The 20,382-nt window shown below is 39.9% G+C and overlaps 1 protein-coding gene across 2 annotated transcripts in view; it reads right to left on the bottom strand.

Annotated features, from left to right (window-relative positions):
• Positions 1-20,382, bottom strand: part of atp2a3 (ATPase sarcoplasmic/endoplasmic reticulum Ca2+ transporting 3) — a 43,893-nt gene that overhangs the window by 12,883 nt on the left and 10,628 nt on the right. For both annotated transcript variants that reach the window (XM_075486429.1, XM_075486428.1), the window contains exons 4-10: positions 16,093-16,197; positions 15,289-15,427; positions 10,097-10,177; positions 9,786-9,871; positions 9,129-9,593; positions 2,454-2,542; positions 1,710-1,812 (exon numbers count right to left, since the gene is read on the bottom strand). In XM_075486429.1, coding sequence (XP_075342544.1) covers positions 1,710-1,812; positions 2,454-2,542; positions 9,129-9,593; positions 9,786-9,871; positions 10,097-10,177; positions 15,289-15,427; positions 16,093-16,197 — 1,068 coding nt within the window. The remainder of the gene's footprint in view (positions 1-1,709; positions 1,813-2,453; positions 2,543-9,128; positions 9,594-9,785; positions 9,872-10,096; positions 10,178-15,288; positions 15,428-16,092; positions 16,198-20,382) is intronic.

Below are 20,382 nucleotides of genomic sequence, written 5' to 3' on the forward strand. Positions count from 1 at the left end.
ATCTCATACTCTGACTTTTTACTCAAATAAAAAAATAAATGCACCGAACTGGTGACAAAACAGCCACTTATGAGAGCAGAAAGGGATATTCTTATGAGGATACATGGGAGCTGAGAAGTGCTGTATCCCTGGGTTCTCTACTCAGCATGGTTACCATGATAACATGGTGATGACAAAGAGGTGAGAAAAGCAATCCAAACCAGAGAAAGGATAATACATCAGAGTAAAATTAGCTCCGCTGAAGAAGAGAAGGCTGTATGTGTGTGATCAAGTGGTGTCTTTCATTGGAGTGTACATGTATTACAGTCACACACAAAAAAAGGGAAGTTCACTCTCTTTCAAGTCTAAGGTTTTCCATATGAAAATATACAGACTCAACTTCATATGATCAACAACATGTAACACATTACACTATACCTTCATTTATTGAACTAAAATTAAGCCAAAATGCAGAAGCAGAGTGGTAAACACTAGGTACACAGTGTGATTTAAATGTTTGTAGAACCACTTTTAACTTTAGTTTTCTTTATGATGTTCAGTTTATTGAGGTTTGCAGACTTTCGGTTATGCAAAGCTCTCCTAAAGTACCTGCGGATCATTGCAACACCTCAATTCTTTTCTTTTTCTGACATTTTGTTGTAGATTTGCTGCTGTGTTTGGGATCATCGTCCTGTTTTATGACCCAACTTCAGCCAAGCTTTAGCTGTCAGACAGATGGCCTCTGACACATTTGACTCTAGAATACTTACAGAGGAGTTCATATTCAACTCAATAACTCAAAGGTGTTCAGGTCCTGTGGCTGCAGAACAAGCCCAAATCATCAGCCCTCCTCCACTGTGCTTGACAGTTGGTATGAGGTGTTTGTTTTCAGATGTAACTTTACATAGCTGTGCTGCCATGTTTATTTTACATAGAAGAGGCTTTCTCCTGCAGCCCTTCCCAACAAACCATACTTTATCTATCTTTTTCTAATTATACTGTAATGAACTTTAACATTTAAAATGCTAACTGAGGCCTCCAGAGTCTGAGATGTAGCTCTTTGCTTTTTTACAGTTTATCTGAGGATTGCACAGTCTGACCTTGGGGTGACGTCCACTCCTGGGTTTTCCACTTGTGAATAATCCTTTTTACTGTAGAATGATGAACTCCAAATAGTTTGGTAATTAACTTATATCCCTTTCCAAACTGTTGAGCAGCAACGATGGCTTCTCTAAGATCATTGCTGATGTCTTTCCTCCTTGGCATTGTTAACACACACCTGAATGCTCCAAACCAACAAACTGCTAAAACTTTGCTTTTATAGAGGCGCTCACACTTGTGAGCTGATTATCAGCTAACCAAATGCATCTGATTAGCAGCTGGCTTCTACCTCCTAAGAAAGATTTTCATATATTGCATTTCTGCATATTGAATTAGTTTTTGTATGAAATGACACGTAAATAATGGCAGTTTTGAATTTTTCACGTATTGTCGTTCATCTTAAATTTCATTGATCTAATTTTAAACCCTGGAAAAAAACAGATCATTTTTTTAATCATGTCCTGATTATGTTAAACCTTAGAATTAAAAGAGGTTGTACTCTCTTTTTCAGATGACTATAGATAGTGTAAATGCCTGAGGGGCCTTCATGGCACAACCCTGTATGTGTTACAGATAAAGATATTTTGCATGGGGAATAAAAAAATAGTGTGTGAGAGTGTGTGAATGACCTCATTGTAATCCAGTGAAGAGTCATTGCACATGGAGCACACAGTGGCCAACTCCACGAGTCCATCATAGTCTCCACACTGGATGGGCTTGTTTCCTTTAATTCTGAAAGAAAAACAGACACAAATCCGCAGGCATCACTAACAACAGCAAAACGCAAGAGGAAAACCTTCACACTTCACTTCACCTCAGACACAGAACCCTTCTGAATATTTAGGACTGGGAATGACATTAAGTTGTATAACATTCAAAAGCTAACTGGAGAAACAGTGGCTGTACAGTAGTAAACAGACGCTGCATGTTTGTTTGTGTGCCTGCTTCTGACAAGTAGCGCCGACTGCATGACAACCATAGATCCCTTCCCTGTCGAGGCTGCAACCGTTGCTAGTGAAGCTCCCACACAGTAACCCACACTCTGCTGTTATGAAATCGGCGGGTTCATCTAGAGTCAGTATGCATAAACTGCTGAAATTCAGCTCATGTCTAATGGACAACCACCTACCTGTATGCCTCCATAGATACAGATTTACTGAGATGGGAAAAAAACATATTTACAGATGTTCACTCTACATGTCAAAAAGCACAACCAATTAGGTGGGTGATGGGAATACAGAACAAAGGGCCAGGAAATATGCACACATAAAATAAAAAAAAAGTGCACCAGACTCTTATTTTTTATGTGACGACTCATCAAAGTGATCAACTCTCGCCTTTCGTCAATGACGTAAGAAATCTGTGGCACTCACATTTGTCCCTCTGGGGCATATGTAGAACCGGTTATTGAGAACTCATGCAAGGTGCAGCTCGACTCCTCGACTTTGTCTGCAACGAACATCTGGAGATGAGAAAAAAGCAAACAGAGCAGATGAGTTCACTAATTAGACAGAGCTGTGCTTCATCCTCTTGTGCTGCTTTTAAAAAGTCAAAGAATCAAAATGTTGAAATCTGCACAATCTGTCTGGAGCCATATTTTCAGATGTGAACCAGGAGGTGTGGACCAGCTGCAGTAAATAACTCGTTTTGAAGTCAACTGTTCCCTTGTTTCCTTCGACTGTGACCGCTTCAAAAAGAATACGGAACAGCTGATTTTACATAAAAATGTATGTTTGTTCAAGTGATACACACAAAACAGTAAGCAAGAGAAGCATCTGGGATTACTTCTCATTTCACTGGTTATTGCAGAAACTGCCATGTCAACACATTGGTCAAATCCACGAGTGCTTTTCATTACCAATTTATTCTAGTTCTAATTATTTTAGCTTAGTTATTATCATTAAGTCACACTTTTCATATATGTGCCTGAACGATTTTTTTAGGAACAACTTGAATCAAAGGCAATTCAATACTAATAATGACTACAATGGTGATTTCCTTTTCTTTTTCACAGTAAGTGTTGATTTGTATGTTTTAGCAGTGGGATTTTAGTATAATGTTGGCGTCAAAATGCAGTAATGTATTCAGAGGTGTTTCAAACATTCTCTCCATATGCAAACAAAAATGACATAACTCTTTTTCAACTCTGGCCCCAGTAATACAGATTCAATTAAAATATCTCCAATATGTAAACTAAAAAAAGATTATAAACCATAAAATTTAAACCTAGAAATCAGAATCAGAATCAGCTTTATTGGCCAGGTTTGACTAAACAAACAAGGAATTTGACTCCGGTAACTTCACTCACAAAGTACAACACTCAACAATAACATGAAATAATAAAAATTAGAAATGCAGAACAGTAAGAGTTGAATTGATTATAAATATGAATAAATAGAAACTATGGTTGGGAATGCTATTCCTGGGTGTTCAACAGAGTGACTGCTTGGGGGAAGAAGCTGTCTTTGTGTCGTCTGGTTTTGGCAAGCAGTGCCCTGTATCGTCTGCCAGAGGGGAGGAGATTGAACAGTTTGTGACCAGGACGTGAGGGGTCTGCAGAGATTTTTACTGCCCTTTTCCTGGCCCTGGACCGGTACAGGTCCAGGGCCAGGGAAATGGCACAGGGAAATGAAAGCAGAACTCATGTAACCATGCAATAAAGTGACCAACGAGTCTGCTACAGTGATGGTCACATAAAGCGAGTTTACAACTGATTGTGTTACACAGAATAAGTGAGCCTGGCTGCTGCTTTTTTCACCACACGTATGTATGGATGGACAATTATCCATAGATGGCTACTCCAAACTCTACAAGGTTATTTGTGCAGTACTACACTGGTTACTGTTGTGTTGCACTTGTTCATTGTGTTTCACAGGTCTGAAAGTGACCGAATTACTTGTAGCTCATCCAGGAAGGAAGAAAAGTGCTGATGACGCTTTTTAAAAATCAACCAAGGATTCAACCTAAACCAAGAAGCAACTAATCCGGGAGGATTAATTCATAGAGAATAAATTACCAACCAACAATTAAAACTTCAGTGGTACGAGTGCTGACTAAGACCAATAGTAGAGCAAACATCATATCTATACGACTACACGACACTTAACCCGTTTTCATATTGATTCGGTTATTATTCTATTTGTTTATAAAGGTATGACACAGCCTTGTGACAGACAGCTTCTCGGCAACTCTTAAACTTTATGAACTCCTGATCCCCAATCCCTCTCTTTTGGCTGTTTCACCAAGCAGGGCTTTGTTAGGATTTGAAATAGGGTTGGTAATTATTCATTTCATTGCACAGTTTAACTGTAATACATCCATTTAGCCTGATATTTTCTTACTTACATTATGTATTGTATTGTATTATCTCATTATCTGACTTACCCATCTTTTATTGCTGACTCATTCAGTTACCTTTTTGAGGGATGTGCATTATTCACTAAATCCAGTTTCATTTTCTGCAATTTGCCAGTCACATGTTAAGCACTTTGAATTGCATTTAATCAATTTAAAAGATACACAAATGTATGCTATACAAACAAAGTTTCAGAAGCACATAAAGTAAGGGCACAGAGCAACTCTGAATTTACAGCATCTTGGGTTAAATGCTACAATAAGCGACACACTACAGCCCCACTGAGGTGAGGATGTGTACAACATCGATACGATTCCTTCATATAGTGCCTGAAAACTGTTGTTGCTTAACGGGAACTATGTCTTACAATGAATTAAAGCAACATATTTGCGAATCTAAAAGAAGGTAAGGGCAAAAACAAAATTTTCAGGCTTGAAACGGGTCGAGTTCTAGCTGCAGGTGAAAGAAAATCTACACTAATCCTGAGCCAAGGGCACTCGTTCAAAGAAATCCAGTTTGTGCAGCAATTACTATACTTTCTATTGATGTTTTAGTATTTTTTTTAAACATGTAAGCATCACCGGAGATGCAAGTCTTCATGTCAGGCTTCATCAGTCACTCGACCTGCCAAACATGCTGCAGTCAGCTGCTGGGAAACGAGGCAGTGGGAAGAGGAAGAAGACCTGAAATCCCAGAGCTGTCTAAGGATCGGCTTTGTTGGCAAATCTTTTTCGTGAAATCCCCTCAAAGAAATGCAGTTTGTAATGCGCTGGTAATGCAAAAGTAAGAAAACGAGGAGGCAACGCAGCAGCTGGTATTTTACAAGACTGGAAGCTGTTATTCCTCAAAATCAAGAGTAATAGTACATTTTAGCCTAGGAGTAATTACCCCCTCACAAATCTCTGTAACATTGGAGTTGCAGGCTGCATTTAGCCTACTACTAGAGTCTGGACAAGATAAAACACAACCATAAATATCTGTCACAATAATTCAAGATTACAAGCCTTGTAATTAGATGATTGGATGATTGCGAGAACATGCAATTTTATAATTGCAACTTTTCCCTAATTTTACAACTTACAACTTCAAATCTTGCTCTCAACAGTCCACTGTTTAAGTTTGATTTGCTTGTACAACTGTAAGAACATCTGGGGCTGAAAACACAACTTATAACAAGACTGAGCCTGGCCCAAAGCTGAGCCACGATACCAATATTCAGGTTGAGACAAGCAATGTTTACCTGCAACCCTTAAATTGCTAAATCCAACCTGCTCTGTGTACTCAAAAACATCTAGTTCTCTCCCTCATTACCATAAGTGGGGTCTTTCTTGTTGTCCGTGTCCTGAGGGATCCCTGTTCTATGCAGGCTCTGAGACAGTTATTTGATCACGTTGTCCCAGAAAGAAATGCAATCAGCTATAAACGATCTAAACAGTTCTTGCACAGACAGTGCCCTCTTAATAGTTTTTGCTGTGTTTTTTTTTATTATTATTGTTGAGTCCACTATTGCAGTGAAGGCATTAAAACGGTTTCCCTGAGCACAGCAGATTCACGCAAAATGATGCGTGCACGCAATGTTCATCTTATTTTAAAAGGCTATTTGATTTTTCCCTAAACAATAGTATTACTAGCTGTTTTAAAATACTAAAGTATAACTTAATTTTGCTAAACTAGTTGCACTTACAATATTGCAAATTTTCTATAATCAGACTATGATCACTAAATCAACCAAATATTGCAGGGAGGATGGGAACAGGAGTAAGTCACTGTCAAGCTGCAGGTGACACCCTGCACACCTCTGACCTCTCTGAACTACTCCTTGTTGTGAGAAAAACTACATATTCTAATGACATGATGTAGAAAGAGTGACTATACTTAGATAACACCTGTTTGACCACTCATTAAAACAGATAGAGTATTTCATGCCTTTACATTTCTTCGACTGTACTGCGTACCAAAAGTAAACCAAAGTGGGTCCAAATCTAGAGAGAGACTTAAATGTTAAAAAGCTGCTTTAAACACAATGGGTTTGCTAATGAGTTGCAAGTTATCTTGATGACTTCACTCATTTTTTAATTTTAACACTGTTAGTCGCCTTGTGTTTTCTTTTCATATCAAGATGTACTGCACTTTAATCGGCCTCAAACTCCTGCTGAATGTTTAATCTCACAAAAGTTTGGCTCCATCTGTCCTACCACTATGTAACAATTCAAGAATGGCCTCTCGGGGACTCAAAAACTTCCACAAAAGCAAAAAATAGCAGTGTAAGGAATACCACCAGAATGTTTGTTTATCTGCGGTAAGTTTTTCTTCACTATCTGAGCCACTATGGTCTCCACGGAAACAAGGCACAGTGTGATCCATGTTACTCAGTGGTAGTGGCAGAAGTTGTTTTTTTCCCTATTCACTTCCTCTGAGGTTAAGTGGGTATATGCATGGTGTGTTTGCTTTTTATATGCGAGCATGTGTACATGAGTGACGGGAAAAGGGAAGTACGGTGTCAGGATACTGAGGGGAATCCCGGGAAATCCTGTCAAAATGGGGATGCCCCTAAAGACAGAGTCATATAGTATAGTCAGGGCAAATGGCTGGAAACCAGTCCAGAAGCAAGTAGAGACAAAAGCCTGAAACAAAGAAAAAAAAAAAAAAAAAAAAGGGTAGACTCTAATCATACAATGAATGTGACGCTGCAAGAGTAGAATAACCCGAACAAGGACTATCTTCAGGAAACACATTGCTGAAAAACAACCGCAAAGTGGAGGTTTGATACGTCTTTGTGGGAATATGAATGTGCATACGTCCTCTTATCTCCCAGCAGAGAGCAGCAAGCCAGGGAGTATAGATGGAAGCAGAAGGTCAATCATTTACCAGCCTCAGTCTGTCTCAGTCTTTTTTTGTCTGCGAGGGTTTCAGAATTGTGGTGAGATCACTCATCCATACTCCTCCCACTTCAGGGAACTCCCTGCCGCTTCGCATTAATCAAGCAGGCGGTCCAAGTCATCTGGGGGAGAAGTGAAGTGCGGGCATCGACCTATGCAACTGAACAGAAAATGCAGAGCCACGAATTCCATTTCGACAAAGAAAGGAATTTATATATTACCAATGAACAATCATCCTATTGTGATAATTATGAAGTGGCATCCTTTGGAGGGGTGTATCTCCTTTACTGATAATCCAGCTGTCATGTAAAACACAGAGGCAGCATGGAGGGTAGAAGATGATACGTCTGAAACTAGAATATTTCTGGTAGCACAACACTGGTAAAGTATCTCCAGGTCAGTATTGTGTATTGTGGGACCAGGTGACGTATCAAATTTCTGAAACCAAAATCCTCAACCACAAACAGTGGTTGAGGATTCAACAACTCAATGATTTTCCTTGCAATGCTACTATTTTCTTAACTGTAATGAAAGACAGACAGCAGATGCTTATGCAATGCACAGCGTTCTTGCTAGCTTTTATCTTAGCCATCTTAGCCTTGTTAAATGGGGCAATTAAATTTGTTGTCCCCAAAGTTTTGGTGATTGCTCCACCACTGCTTATTTTTGCCTTGCACATATTACAAACTGTGAGGAAAAGAGAGAGGGAAAGCTTTGAACCTAAAGATGTGGATATCAGATTTCTTCGTGCCTGATCTTCAGATCATTTCTTGTCAAGTTGAAAAATCAGTAAAAAAATAAAATAAATAAATAAATCATCTTCTTAGGTTTTGATGGGTCATACAGACGCCTGTGAATATGACCCTGCTCGCACACTCACACTAAACACTACAGGTTACAAAAATTGAGAGGTGGCAAGACCAGCCAAAACAACACCAAAGCACCCCACGGCGGCAGCTCTGGTGACATCAATTTTGGCGTGCATTGCCTTTTCCAAGAACGGCAAGTATAAACCCAACATTAGTCCAATGTTGCTGAGGTGTGAGGTGAGCTGCAGGATGGAATCACACGAGGTGCAAACAGAGACTGGGGTGTGGGCAAAGCTCCTAACAAGGGCCAAGACAAACAACAGTGCTGGCATTTACTGTGTGCTTAGAGCAAAGTCAGTTAGCAAGCAGCACACCAACATTAGCAGACAAAAGGAAAAGGTGAGGCCATGTGTGACACATGAATATTTGTGGATAAGATCTTTCAGTGTTTCTAATTTAATGTAATTATATATGGACCATTGATTCAATGAAACAGAACAGTTCAGAACATGTATCACTATTATGTTTGTTCAGGCAATGTGACATTTTAGAAACCTCCACGGTGTATGTGTGTGAACTGATATGGTGATATAGAGCATTGTAGTACTAAGGGTTCTTCTCGGTCTTGCCAGTTTATATTACGCCACCGGCAGCTATCGCAAACCTGGCAAGTGGAGATAAACATTACAGAGATTTTCCAGCCTTCTTGCTTGAATGAAGGCTCAAAAGATTAAGAAATAAAAAAATAAAAATAAAAAGGTGAATTGAGCAGACTGGCATTAATAACGACCATCAAACTCTGCAGAAATTTACCTCCATAAAACTTTCAGTGGAGATTCCCAGAGGCACTTTTGGAGCTGCCAGACATGACAGGATGCAACAACCGAAAACTCCAATTTTTAAATTGCAGCGCATAGGTATTTTAGCTAAATGGGATGAGCTGTAAAATCCTCACTCAAAGAGAAAAAAAATAAATAAATTCTAAAACTTATAATGACCACTCACTCTGCAGACGGACATCTGGTTGGTGGTGAGGGTGCCCGTCTTATCAGAGCAGATAACTGAGGTGCAGCCCAGTGTCTCCACTGAGGGCAGGCTACGAATGATTGCATTCTTCTTGGCCATGCGACGTGTGCCGAGGGCCAGGCAGGTGGTGATGACAGCAGGCAGGCCCTCTGGGATGGCAGCCACAGCAAGAGCGACAGCAATTTTAAAGTAGTAGATAGCCCCTCTGACCCAGGAGCCGCCATGGACTGGGTCACCGAAGTGGCCGATGTTGATGACCCACACAGCCACACAGATCAGGGATATGACCTTTGAGAGCTGCTGGCCAAACTCGTCCAGCTTCTGCTGCAGCGGTGTCTTCTCTTGCTCAGTAGATGCCATCTGATTACGGATCTTACCAATCTCTGTGGTGACACCTGTAGCAACTACAATACCTATAGCGCGACCTGCAGCTATGTTTGTGCCCTGGGAAAAGAAGGACATAAAAATGAGCAAGAGAAAGTGGAAAAAAAAACAAAAAAAAAACGCTTGACCTCTCTCTAACCAAATCAATTCCTGATTTCAAACATGACCAAATGTCAGGTTGTCCAGCTTTGTCTGTAATAACATCAAGACCTGATATGATATGACTCTGTTAGCTGCAGGTGATACACGTACCGAAAACAGCATGTTCTTTTTGTCCTGGTTGACAGCTCTGGGGTCAGGAACAGGGTCAGTGTGTTTGATGATAGAGACCGACTCCCCTAAAGAAAAAAAATATATATAATCAAGACAATTATACAGCATTAGATTTTTAAGTAAAAGATTACTACTAGGTCATGCTGTGTAACAATGTTACAGTCACAACCTAGGGGAGAAGAAAGTATCACAAACAACATAATAAAAACAAATATTTGCAAACTGCATATGGCTCGGTCTTTTAAATAAAAGTTGCAAAGAAGGGTTGCTGGGTGAGAGATGGGAAGTACCTGTAAGGATAGATTGGTCCACCCGCAGGGTGGTGGACTTTATGGAGGTCACTCTGATGTCAGCAGGCACCTTGTCACCAACTGATGAAAAAGGATAATTAAGTCAGAACAAGAGACAGGACTAAAAATGTAAAAAAGTACCCATTTTATGCTTTCAGTATTTTTTCCCTTTTCCCTCCAGTGTGTAAAACAGCTCTTATGTGCATTTAAAAGAATTGCAGAATCATCAAGCCCAAAGATCACACCACAGAGGACACAGCTCCTGAAGCTATTTGTGTGCAGTACAGGTTTTTCTTCTCCCACTTATTTAGGTTGCAATGAAAAATACAAGTAGAATGTCAACGATTGAGTAAGTGCCTTGAAATGCCATGTCAGACGGCTCATCAATCAGGGCACATTGACACTTTTGAGAGGAAAGTCTTAAAGAGACAGGAGCTACAACAGAGCTACAAAGTGTCAGGACAGAAGGGAACAAATTGTGCTGCAGTAATGTTCACGTTGAGCAAAACAAATTAGCCTAGTAAGTCCTCTAATTAAATTCTGAACCTGGAAATTACTATCAATTGGTGTCTTTAAGATGAGGCAAGCCTGCGTCTTGAAGAGAAGCCTGTTTCAAATATTTTCTCATCTGCTGAAAGTGCATTTTTTGATGGAGTAGCATGGTCTCAAAGTGAACATGGTGATGCTGATTACAATCAATGAGTGCACAGCAAATGCAGCTCTAGTGCCAGCATTGCGTGATTATTCATAAAATATCTGGCCATACATGCAATACTAAAGTGAGGACAACAATTTAACAAGCATAAACGAAAAGCAACACCACATATCTTACACAGACTCAACACAATTTTTCAACTGGTACAGCATTCCCACCAAGATCTCATTTGTTACGATTCCACAAAAGTACCAAAAACGTATACATATCAGTGTAAACTTTCAAAATCTCATATGTCTGAGCTAAATGACAATATCATGCTTATTATGATAATGCTAACAAGTAAGTAAATGTTGACCAGACATTATGTTTAATGTATTAATTTTCTTTGTTCGTCTCATTAGCACTGCTAACATTTCCTATCTCTTCAGGTAAAAAAAACAGTGCAGCATGTCATTAGCTTTTCTTAAATGCATTTCACTCAAAGGAAAACTGAGTTGGCTCACCAAAAATGATTGTTGTGCATGATAAAACTATGCCCACCTGTTAGATGCCAGCTTATTTCAGTAAGTGAAAACAGCTGCTGATGGCACTAAAGGAAAAGGCACAAAATCACTAAACCTGTCAGAATTTAAATAGAGACCTTGGAGATCTCTCTGGTAGTTTCAACCCAGTCGGCAAACAATGTTTGGCCCAAATGCTGGCTGTAACTGAGCCATAAGTGCCAAAAGTGGCCCAGATTAGACCAAAATGTGCCCGACATCAAAGAAGTACTTCACTCTGAACCACAACTGTTGCCCTACTAAGAGACAATATGCACTTCTAATAAGTTTTCTCTCCAACAACGGTTTGTGTTAAAGCACTAGCTAAAGCAAAGTCAGCTAGTCCCTCCAAGTGTTGCTGCAGGTGACCACTCAGTTTCACCCTATCAAAGGTCTGTGCTCACACAATAAATCCTTGAGCAAAGAAACATCAGTGGGTTTAGTCCAGGCCCAGGTTGCAGGGACAGATAATCAACAGCTCGATACAACTTTGATGGAGTCACGTTGCAGTTTCAAAATGATTTATCATTTCCCTTCCCTTTTGTTGTCTTCAATCTCTGCACCTCTTTATTCCCCTGCTACAACACTTCCTTATACATGTAAGATACAAACTACAAATGAAGCCTACATCAAATCCATAAAATGCATCTCATCTTCTCCACCACAGTTGGACAGTCTGCTTATTAAGCCACAATATTAAAGTAATAATTCTTTTTGAGTATCCAGTGCCCCAAAACAAAAATTGTATTACTTCCTCTTTGTCAGAGCCTGACAATGAACATTGAAATGGAAATATTTTCATAATATGACAGAGCAGGCTAGAAACAATGATCTCAGAACAGAGGAGAGGCAAAGTGCTCTGAATACAGTAGACAGATGTAATATTGTTTGGATTTTGGTCCAGCATGACATGTGAAGAAAAGGACCATCTCATTACTTTGTGTAGTAAGTATTGTATTAATGTCGACACACAGTGCTCAACATTCAGTTTCTTACTGTTAAAAATACAAAACAAAACCATATACACCTTGGTAATTAGCTCTTGTTTATAGACATCTAGTTGAATTTCTGCTTTTCATCATTCACCAACTAAAATAAACTCAACTGTACTGCATCTTCAGAAAAGACACTTTCTGAGCATTTCTTGATCCTTCTCAATCCTTTTGCTCGCACCATCTTCTTATTTTGACATTTGCTCAATGTTCTGAGACTCGAGGGAAATTTTTCACGTTTTTTTTTCCTGACAGGACGGAGTGTGTAGCTCAAAAAGCTCTACTTCCATTTCCGTAGTTTTTTTTCTACAGTTTTCTGTTCAACATCTCTGGGTTTTAAGCGAAAAAGAGTGGGAGGGGTGTGTGGGGAGTGAAGTGTGTGTTGTGACTGTGTGGGAGAGGGCTGGGGGCTACAGGTTCACTGTAGTAGGACTGGCCGAGGGCAGAAAAGAGGCTTTTCAAACGCCTACCCGCAAACTCCTGCGGCAGCCTCCCACATATGCTCTTTATGCGCCAAAACAGAAATCTGGAGCTCATGGAGATGCTGAGTTTTGAATACTATAAAGATCACAAATTTGTCAGGTTGCAAAAAAAGATTTTCATTGTATAAAGTATTCACAACTAACTTTAAATTTATCACATATACATCTGGCAAAAAGAGTCAAGACAGTTTTCCTTCCATTTGGTAAACCTTTGGTAAGATCTGAATGTCTTGCATAATATAGTGGAGATGGGATGTTCCTTCACGTGCAGGAAAATCATGACTTGTTACCGGGAATGGCTCATTTCTGGTTTCCTTCTCTTCGGGTCCTGTGTAAACCCTCTGGCAGCTCTTGACAACCTGACCGCCGCAGTCAAGCCATTCAAAAAACAGAGGAAAGTTCCAGTGGAAGCGCAAATCACAACCGTGTCGTAAAAGTGGCTGGCATCGCGAGCAGCAGTGGTGGAAACTTGAGTAAATATATTTATGTTCTTTTCTCTCCTCAAAGGTCAACAGTGTACCGTTTCCAATATCTCTGTACAGTTTATTTTACCCCCAAAGATCGAGCTCCCGTGAAACACCCGCCGTCTAATCTGAAGTACAGGGAAGCCCTGGAAATTCAATGGAGGAAAGAACAATAATGTGTTTTCTTTGCCATCATATCCCTACACGTCTCAGATCCGTGACACATATTTTCTAAGTGAGACGAGTGCATTGGAGTACCTACCACAGCTGTTTACCCTTGTTTAAAATTGCTTAGCAACAACATTACGTCAGACTACGAGGTGCTGAATGCATGACTGTACATTTCACAACAATGAAGCAAGGTGCACAACATTACTATCATACCTCGTCATAAGCATGCTTTGAAAGTATATGCATTAAATACTTCAGACCAAAGAATTCTCAGCTTTGTCTGGTAAGTTCCCTTCATCAAAGGGTGAAAAAAAAATACAGCGTAAACTTTACTTACTTAAACTGATTTACAGTTTAAATTAGGCTAATGAGGTACTACTCTACAGTTGGAAGGCCGAAAGACTGATGTTAGATAACTTCGCTCGCCACAGTGTCCAAACAACGGTTTAATATAAATTCAAAAGCTCTAAATGGGTTTCATCAGTTCCTATTTTGGGGACAAAGCTTAGTAGAAAGGGTAAGCATTATAACTGAGCTTTTGCCCTTTTTTCTCTATCCTGCCCACTTGTGTAAAACCATACCGAGTATAAAAAGTTGCCTGTGTTGTTGTCACATGTCAACCTTCCACCTTTGCTGCAATGGGACAGCCACTATAACTGCAGCTGCTCATAATCAGTAATTATATCGAGCAGCAGATGGTTCACTTCAAGTGGTCTAAAACTCCTTCTGAACTTCGATGCCACGGAGACGAGCCAAACGGAGCAGGGATGTAGTCAAGGAGACGCAGTCCGTGTTGATAGTGACAGTGGTGGTAGGTGGCGGATGAGTGGAGTCATTTTGTTGAATTCTACCTGCATGAACTTGCCTTCCCGTGACTTTGTGTGCATACATGTGCAATTGAGGACACTGGCTGCAACAAGCCCAAATTCCAAGTAAGTGCTATCCGTAAAAAAAAAACAGCATCCAATACATGTGTATTAAGTTTAATGAAACTTAATGGGAGAATCTGTTCCAAAAATGTAATTAAATCCAGTAAGCATGTTCTGAGCATGTGAGAACTTGTATGAAAGTCTTTCAATAATAAGTTATTTGAAGAGATTGCTTGATGTCACTTTTGAAAGCTGAAATCCAAAGCTTCACTGAGGCCATCTCAGCATGTATAATCCCTGTTTGCCTCTCTCTGTTCTGATTATGAATGCTGTCATCTCTCTATCAGAAACACACATCGTGCATTCTTCCCCCTTTCCCGCACATTACACCGACCCCTCTCAGAGAAATCCGCAGCCTTGCAAAACCCAGGATTACTCTCCTAAAACCAGTCATGTTGATGGTGATGTGATCTCTTTGGGGCTTCGTGTGTGTCTGGCATGCACAGATGTTCTGGAGCCAGAGTGACAACAAGACTATTTTTAGCTGAGGCTGCCCACACATGGGCGAGTTTACAGCAGGAGAACTGTCCGTATGTGCGTGTAACATGGGGGAGTGTGAGTGAGGAGTTGACAAACATCCAGCAGCGTCCAGGTGGTGAGGTTGAGAGCATGGAAAGCAAAGGAAAGGGGGGGGGAGCGAAGGAAAATTATACTGAGCCGTTATTACCACCAGTGACCACAGGGACTTACACAGAATATTGCTCACACACACAAACAGATACAACTGAAAACCTGCTCTGGCACCTGCACATCCACAGAAAAGACTCTTATGTAATCTAGTTTGAGATATTCCACTAGTGTTTCCAAACAGATGAATGGGTGGAAAAGGCTGGGTGAGTGTGTTTCTGTGGCAAAGGGAGCATGCAGGCAGCCAGATGACAGCAGCGAGCACCATGTGCGGGTCAGCAAAGCAGAAATTGGTCTCAATGAATTTGGCCTGGTTTGGCCACAGCTAACCTGCCACCTCCACTATGTCCCCTGGGACTATGTCCCTGGCTTTGATCCTCTGGACAGCCTTGCGATTCATGCGGTACACCTTCCCCATCTCTGGTTCATACTCTTTTAGAGCCTCAATGGCATTCTCTGCATTTCGCTCCTGTACAGAGATAAGAAGAGGAGAAAGTCATGTCAAGGATAACTTCAAAATGTCTTCTTAGACAGACGTCCTACTATAAATGAATCCATAAAGAAGTCACTTTGCAGTTTACAGCGTCATAAAAAAAATATACAAGGCAAACGCACAAAGACGAAGAGTTGCTTTTAAAAATAAGATCCTCTGAAATTCTTAGACACCAATGTGGGTAAAAATGTTGGCAGTGCCTTGAATATTGAGTGACCTGTTGCAGTGTTTCATATCAGCAGGTGAGCATCAACACAGAGAAATGCAAAATACACTGCTTCACAAAGTGTTGATAGACTCGCAGTCTTTATTTTTGATGTTTGTATAAAAGAAAAAAAAATATCCTGCTTCCTCTTCAATACAAATGAGCCTGGCTGGCAATTTGCATGAGCTCTGTGCATCAAGTCGAAGAATAAGCAAGCCACTGACTGGACAGTAGCAGAATCGACAGTCTTGTCCCACTAAGATGTACTATTTGGACATATAAACATATCATAAGGTCCAAGTATCTATGTCACCTTTAACAGCTGCGAAACAGGATATTTTGCTTCTACCTTGATCAGCCATGTGACAACTAAACAGAAAGAACCAACATTTGTATACATTTTACAGAAAGACAAAGCTTTAACAGTGAATCTCACCTGCCAGACCCCAATAACAGCGTTGGCCATGAGGATTAGAAGAATAACAATAGGCTCTACAAAGGCCGTGGTTGTCTCCTCTCCTTCTTCAAACAGAGCCAACACCTAGACGGACAAACAGCACAGATTACCTTAGCCAACATATTACCCTTACGCTGGCACAGTAGCTCAAAAACATTTTCAGGAGGAAGCTTTATGCGCAACATTGGGGAAAAAAATGTTGATGGAAAACCTGGAGAAAAAAAACCCTGATTTAAATGGCATTTTGGAGGAACAGCTTAAGCTTACGTCCACTGGCTGTGTATCGTTTAGCAGTAAGTGCTAACATTTTCTGTCTGAAGGTGCCCAACAGTCCAACCAGACAAAGGGCCAATACCACTTCTCTGACATCACAACTTTTCATATCTAACCACGAAGGGGTAGTTTTACCTTGTTATTTCAACCACATCTCAAGTGGAGTACATTTAGTTAAAGGTGGGGATGTTTTCTGGAGCATTTTTTTAATCATATTGTCTGAAAACCTCCTCACGACCCCATTGCACCCACTAAAATAGAATGTTTGGAAAAAATTTTTTTATATTTTAGTACATTGTAGAGGGTGTAGCAAAAGGAAATGTCTGACCAATAGAAGTAATGATGAGAGTTACTTCTATTAGATTCTGACATGCCAATCAACCGTCAGCCTCCCTCACCCCTCCCCCCTGCGCGTTCACAGACTCGTGACTCGTTCATGTGTTTTGAAGGTGTGGTTTCGAGGGGTGGACTGAAGGGAGAGGCAAGGTTGTGTATTTTCAAAAATATAGCTTGCAGGAACCGTGTTTCCAAGATCTCAGACCCCACCTTTAATTATTAGCTACAATTTTTATCCATGGGTTGCTGTAAGCTTTTATATTTTAACCATTATCTTACTATTTTCCTGCTACTTAAATGTTTTACCCATAAGTAAGCTTACCTTTAGTGAATCATTTAAACTATTTGTGCATTAACTTAGTCCAAACGTGTAGTCCTGCAGTAAATAAGGATACCAAGGACACTGTCAGGGACACCACTGTTTCCTCCCTTTCTCGTTGTAGAATTTCCATATAAAACCCAACCACACAATGCAGTTCTAAACAGTTTAATACACTGTTATTTCTCTCAACAGGCTAATTTTTTGTTTTGCTTGTATAAAACTTTTAATAATTTTGACTAATCTTGCTTTTCAATTTAAAATGAATGAAGGGTGTGATTGAATAAATCATTCAGGATTAAAGGACAGAAAAACAAACAAACTGAAGTCATTTCAGAGCATGTTATTGTTGGGTTGCCTGGACCACAATGACCATCCCAAAATTGACAATAAAAATAAATTGAATCTAGCAGGAAATGAGATCACCAGGCAGATTAAAAACCAGTAGGAGTACACCGAATCATTTGGCCTTTTTTGAAACTCCCTCCTCAAAGCTCAGTTTTAAATAAGTGTATGTCAAACTACAGTTTGGATGCTTTACACTTAAGCCTGTGGATGGTAGTAAAATGACACAAAATTATTATTCACATAAGGATTGTTTAAAAATCACACACAGAACATTCTAGGATATCTAAGAGTTTTGGATGATAGGACAGTCAGCTGCCAGTGAGACTGATATGCTTTCAGAGGAAGTATGAGCTCATCTAACTTTCAGCTAGTCCATACAATTTCAAATTATCAATAAATATGAACTAATCTTTCAATCAATTATTTATAAAAATTCATAATTACTCAGTAAATGGCCTTTGACATACACTACTGTTAATATACAGTAGTACATCTACTAACTACTGTATCACATCTGTAGCACATGCTTGTGTCGGTCTGATACACTGTCAGTGGTTTATAATTCTTCTTAATCTATAGTAGTGGTGGCGCTTTTGCTAGTCAACTAGATTTTACCCAGTAAAGCTCACACGGCCGACTTTTTTTGTGACTTATAAGACTCCAAAAGAACATAGAATGCATTTCGTGAGGAACAGTGAATGTAAACATGAAGTTATCACAAACGCAAATCAGACAGACAGTGATTTTACCATTTACCGGGCATCAGGCTTCTGGTTTCCTGCTGAATACAACTCAAATATGACCTTTCTTTCCAGCTCTCTTTTTGTCCCAACAAACGAAAAGTATCTGTAGCTGCTAAATGGTCCACAATAGTCAGGAACAACCTTCTAACTTGGTAGGCATTATAAAAAAAAAATTAAAAATTCTTTTCTGACTTTTTACAACAACTGCATGCTGTGGCTGAAAAATGATGCTGATGAGAGCAGGGTGAATCATTGGAAAAAAATTTGCCATCAGCTCAGAAAAACTGCAGAGTAGGATGATAATTCTTTGTGAGTTTGTTGCTATGAGCAACCCCTTTCGAAGATAGATTATAGATGCTGTAAAGTCAAGCCTCAAAAATTGAACTTTCAAAAACCCAAGAATTTTTCTTATTCTTGCCGAGGGTAAATATAGGCCTATCATGCCCTTTCTTATGTTAGTGCGCTTGTATCAGTTGTAGCTAGATATAGTTTGATAACGGCTGAATTCACTCAGAAAATAATAAAAGAGAAAAAAAATAAGTGTCCATTATTTTATCAATGGCAGATGCAGAAATTAAGATGACTGCACCAGGAAAGCAATTCTGTGACTGAAGGGGATGAAGTGGATCTGCACTGCAACGATGTGATGGGCCCTATGAAATGACAGCAGAGTATATTCTCGGTAGAATATTGAGCACCAGAGTGTACGCCACGTTAAACATGGTCGATAGCTCATCATTCCCTCTCATTTGGAGCGGTAAATCTCCCTTTTGACTGAGCCGAGACTGAAGGGCAACAATGGAAGCCCTCTCAGTAAGGACGGCTCAAAAGACTCTTCAAACAATCATCACACATTCAGAGAGTGGCTTGAATGCCCAACTCCTACTTTCTCACTTTCTCAAGAGTTCAAATGGAGATTAGAGTAGGATTTCTTTTGTGTTTTGTTCATTCACTGAGGAAAGTTGCTTCAAATTAAACCATTTGCATTTGGAAATCTAATGCAAATAAAGCTTCAGCTACATGACTGGGTTTTAAAAGTGTCATAACCAAAGTAAACATCTACTTACATAACTAAAAGTTGACAGATGGCCCAGAATATCTGTACAGCCCAGTATCTCTAAGGTCCACAGCAATGTGGCAATAACACAAGGCATTAATCTCACATCAATTTAAAAACATGCCAGATGACCTACTGTAATTTTTATGTGTCATTCTACACTTTATGAACCTAACCTTACATAGTCAGGAAGTGCTTTGATTTTACCGGTGGGTAGTGTGGCTTTTACTAAGTGGCTCTGCCCTACTAAACCCTAAAAAAGGCAGTGGGTCACGATGAGCGTGTGGCTTCAGTAAAATGAAGCCAAAACAAACAAAACAAAAAGATCAAAAGAGATTGATAAACTTTAGGACAATTGTAGACGTAACTCACCAAATTATTTGTGAATTAAACCCCATTTTCTGCAGTAAATTTGCTTACTTACACATACATTCAAGTAGCTTAACTTGCCCCCTTTTTTGCCTTGTGGTATTTATTGATAAATGTCATTGCTGTGTCATGCAAAGGAGGCAGGAGAGTCTAATAATCTCAATTTGAATATATTCAAAATGAAAACCAAATGAGCTCCAGGTTAGGGTTTAACTTGAACTCAGCTTTGCTCTGCTTTTGCCACTCCCTGATTACAGTGGAAACATAGAAAACAGTCAGCAAACAGATACATAAAATAACTCAAATGTGAGTCCTAAGTTAAACTGCTATTGAGATAGTTCTGATTTCAAGTCATATCAATCACTAGAAACCTCACTTTCACAACTAAGCTGAAAGTTCTTCAGGCAACCATGGTCCTGTGCTGCAGTAGAAAACAGGGGCTGTTTTCCACGATAAACAGGCTGAAAAAAAGTCAGCCCACGCTCCAGAGTCATGCAGTGCGAATCTCTCACTGACACAAGGAGCAGTTAGATATATCTTGTGTCATGTACATTTTTAGAACCATTTTCCAGCTTTCGAAAAATAGCAACAGCAATTTCATCCCAAGACAGTGGGGAAGTGCTGTAATAGATGGAAAAAAAGTTATTATGCAGGCAGGGTTCCCTAACTCCACCCCTCTGCGACCTTCTCCACCCTGAGGCTGCAACCAGGATCACAGTTTGAAGCACCACAGCAGAAAGAGTTTTGATTGATAGTTTTGTTTCCAGTTTGGCAGGAGTGCTGTGCCTGTTCCTAACACAGAAGTCACATCAACACTGGGTGGA

The sequence above is a fragment of the Odontesthes bonariensis genome, chromosome 16 (assembly GCF_027942865.1).
Source record: "Odontesthes bonariensis isolate fOdoBon6 chromosome 16, fOdoBon6.hap1, whole genome shotgun sequence".
NCBI lineage: Eukaryota > Metazoa > Chordata > Actinopteri > Atheriniformes > Atherinopsidae > Odontesthes > Odontesthes bonariensis.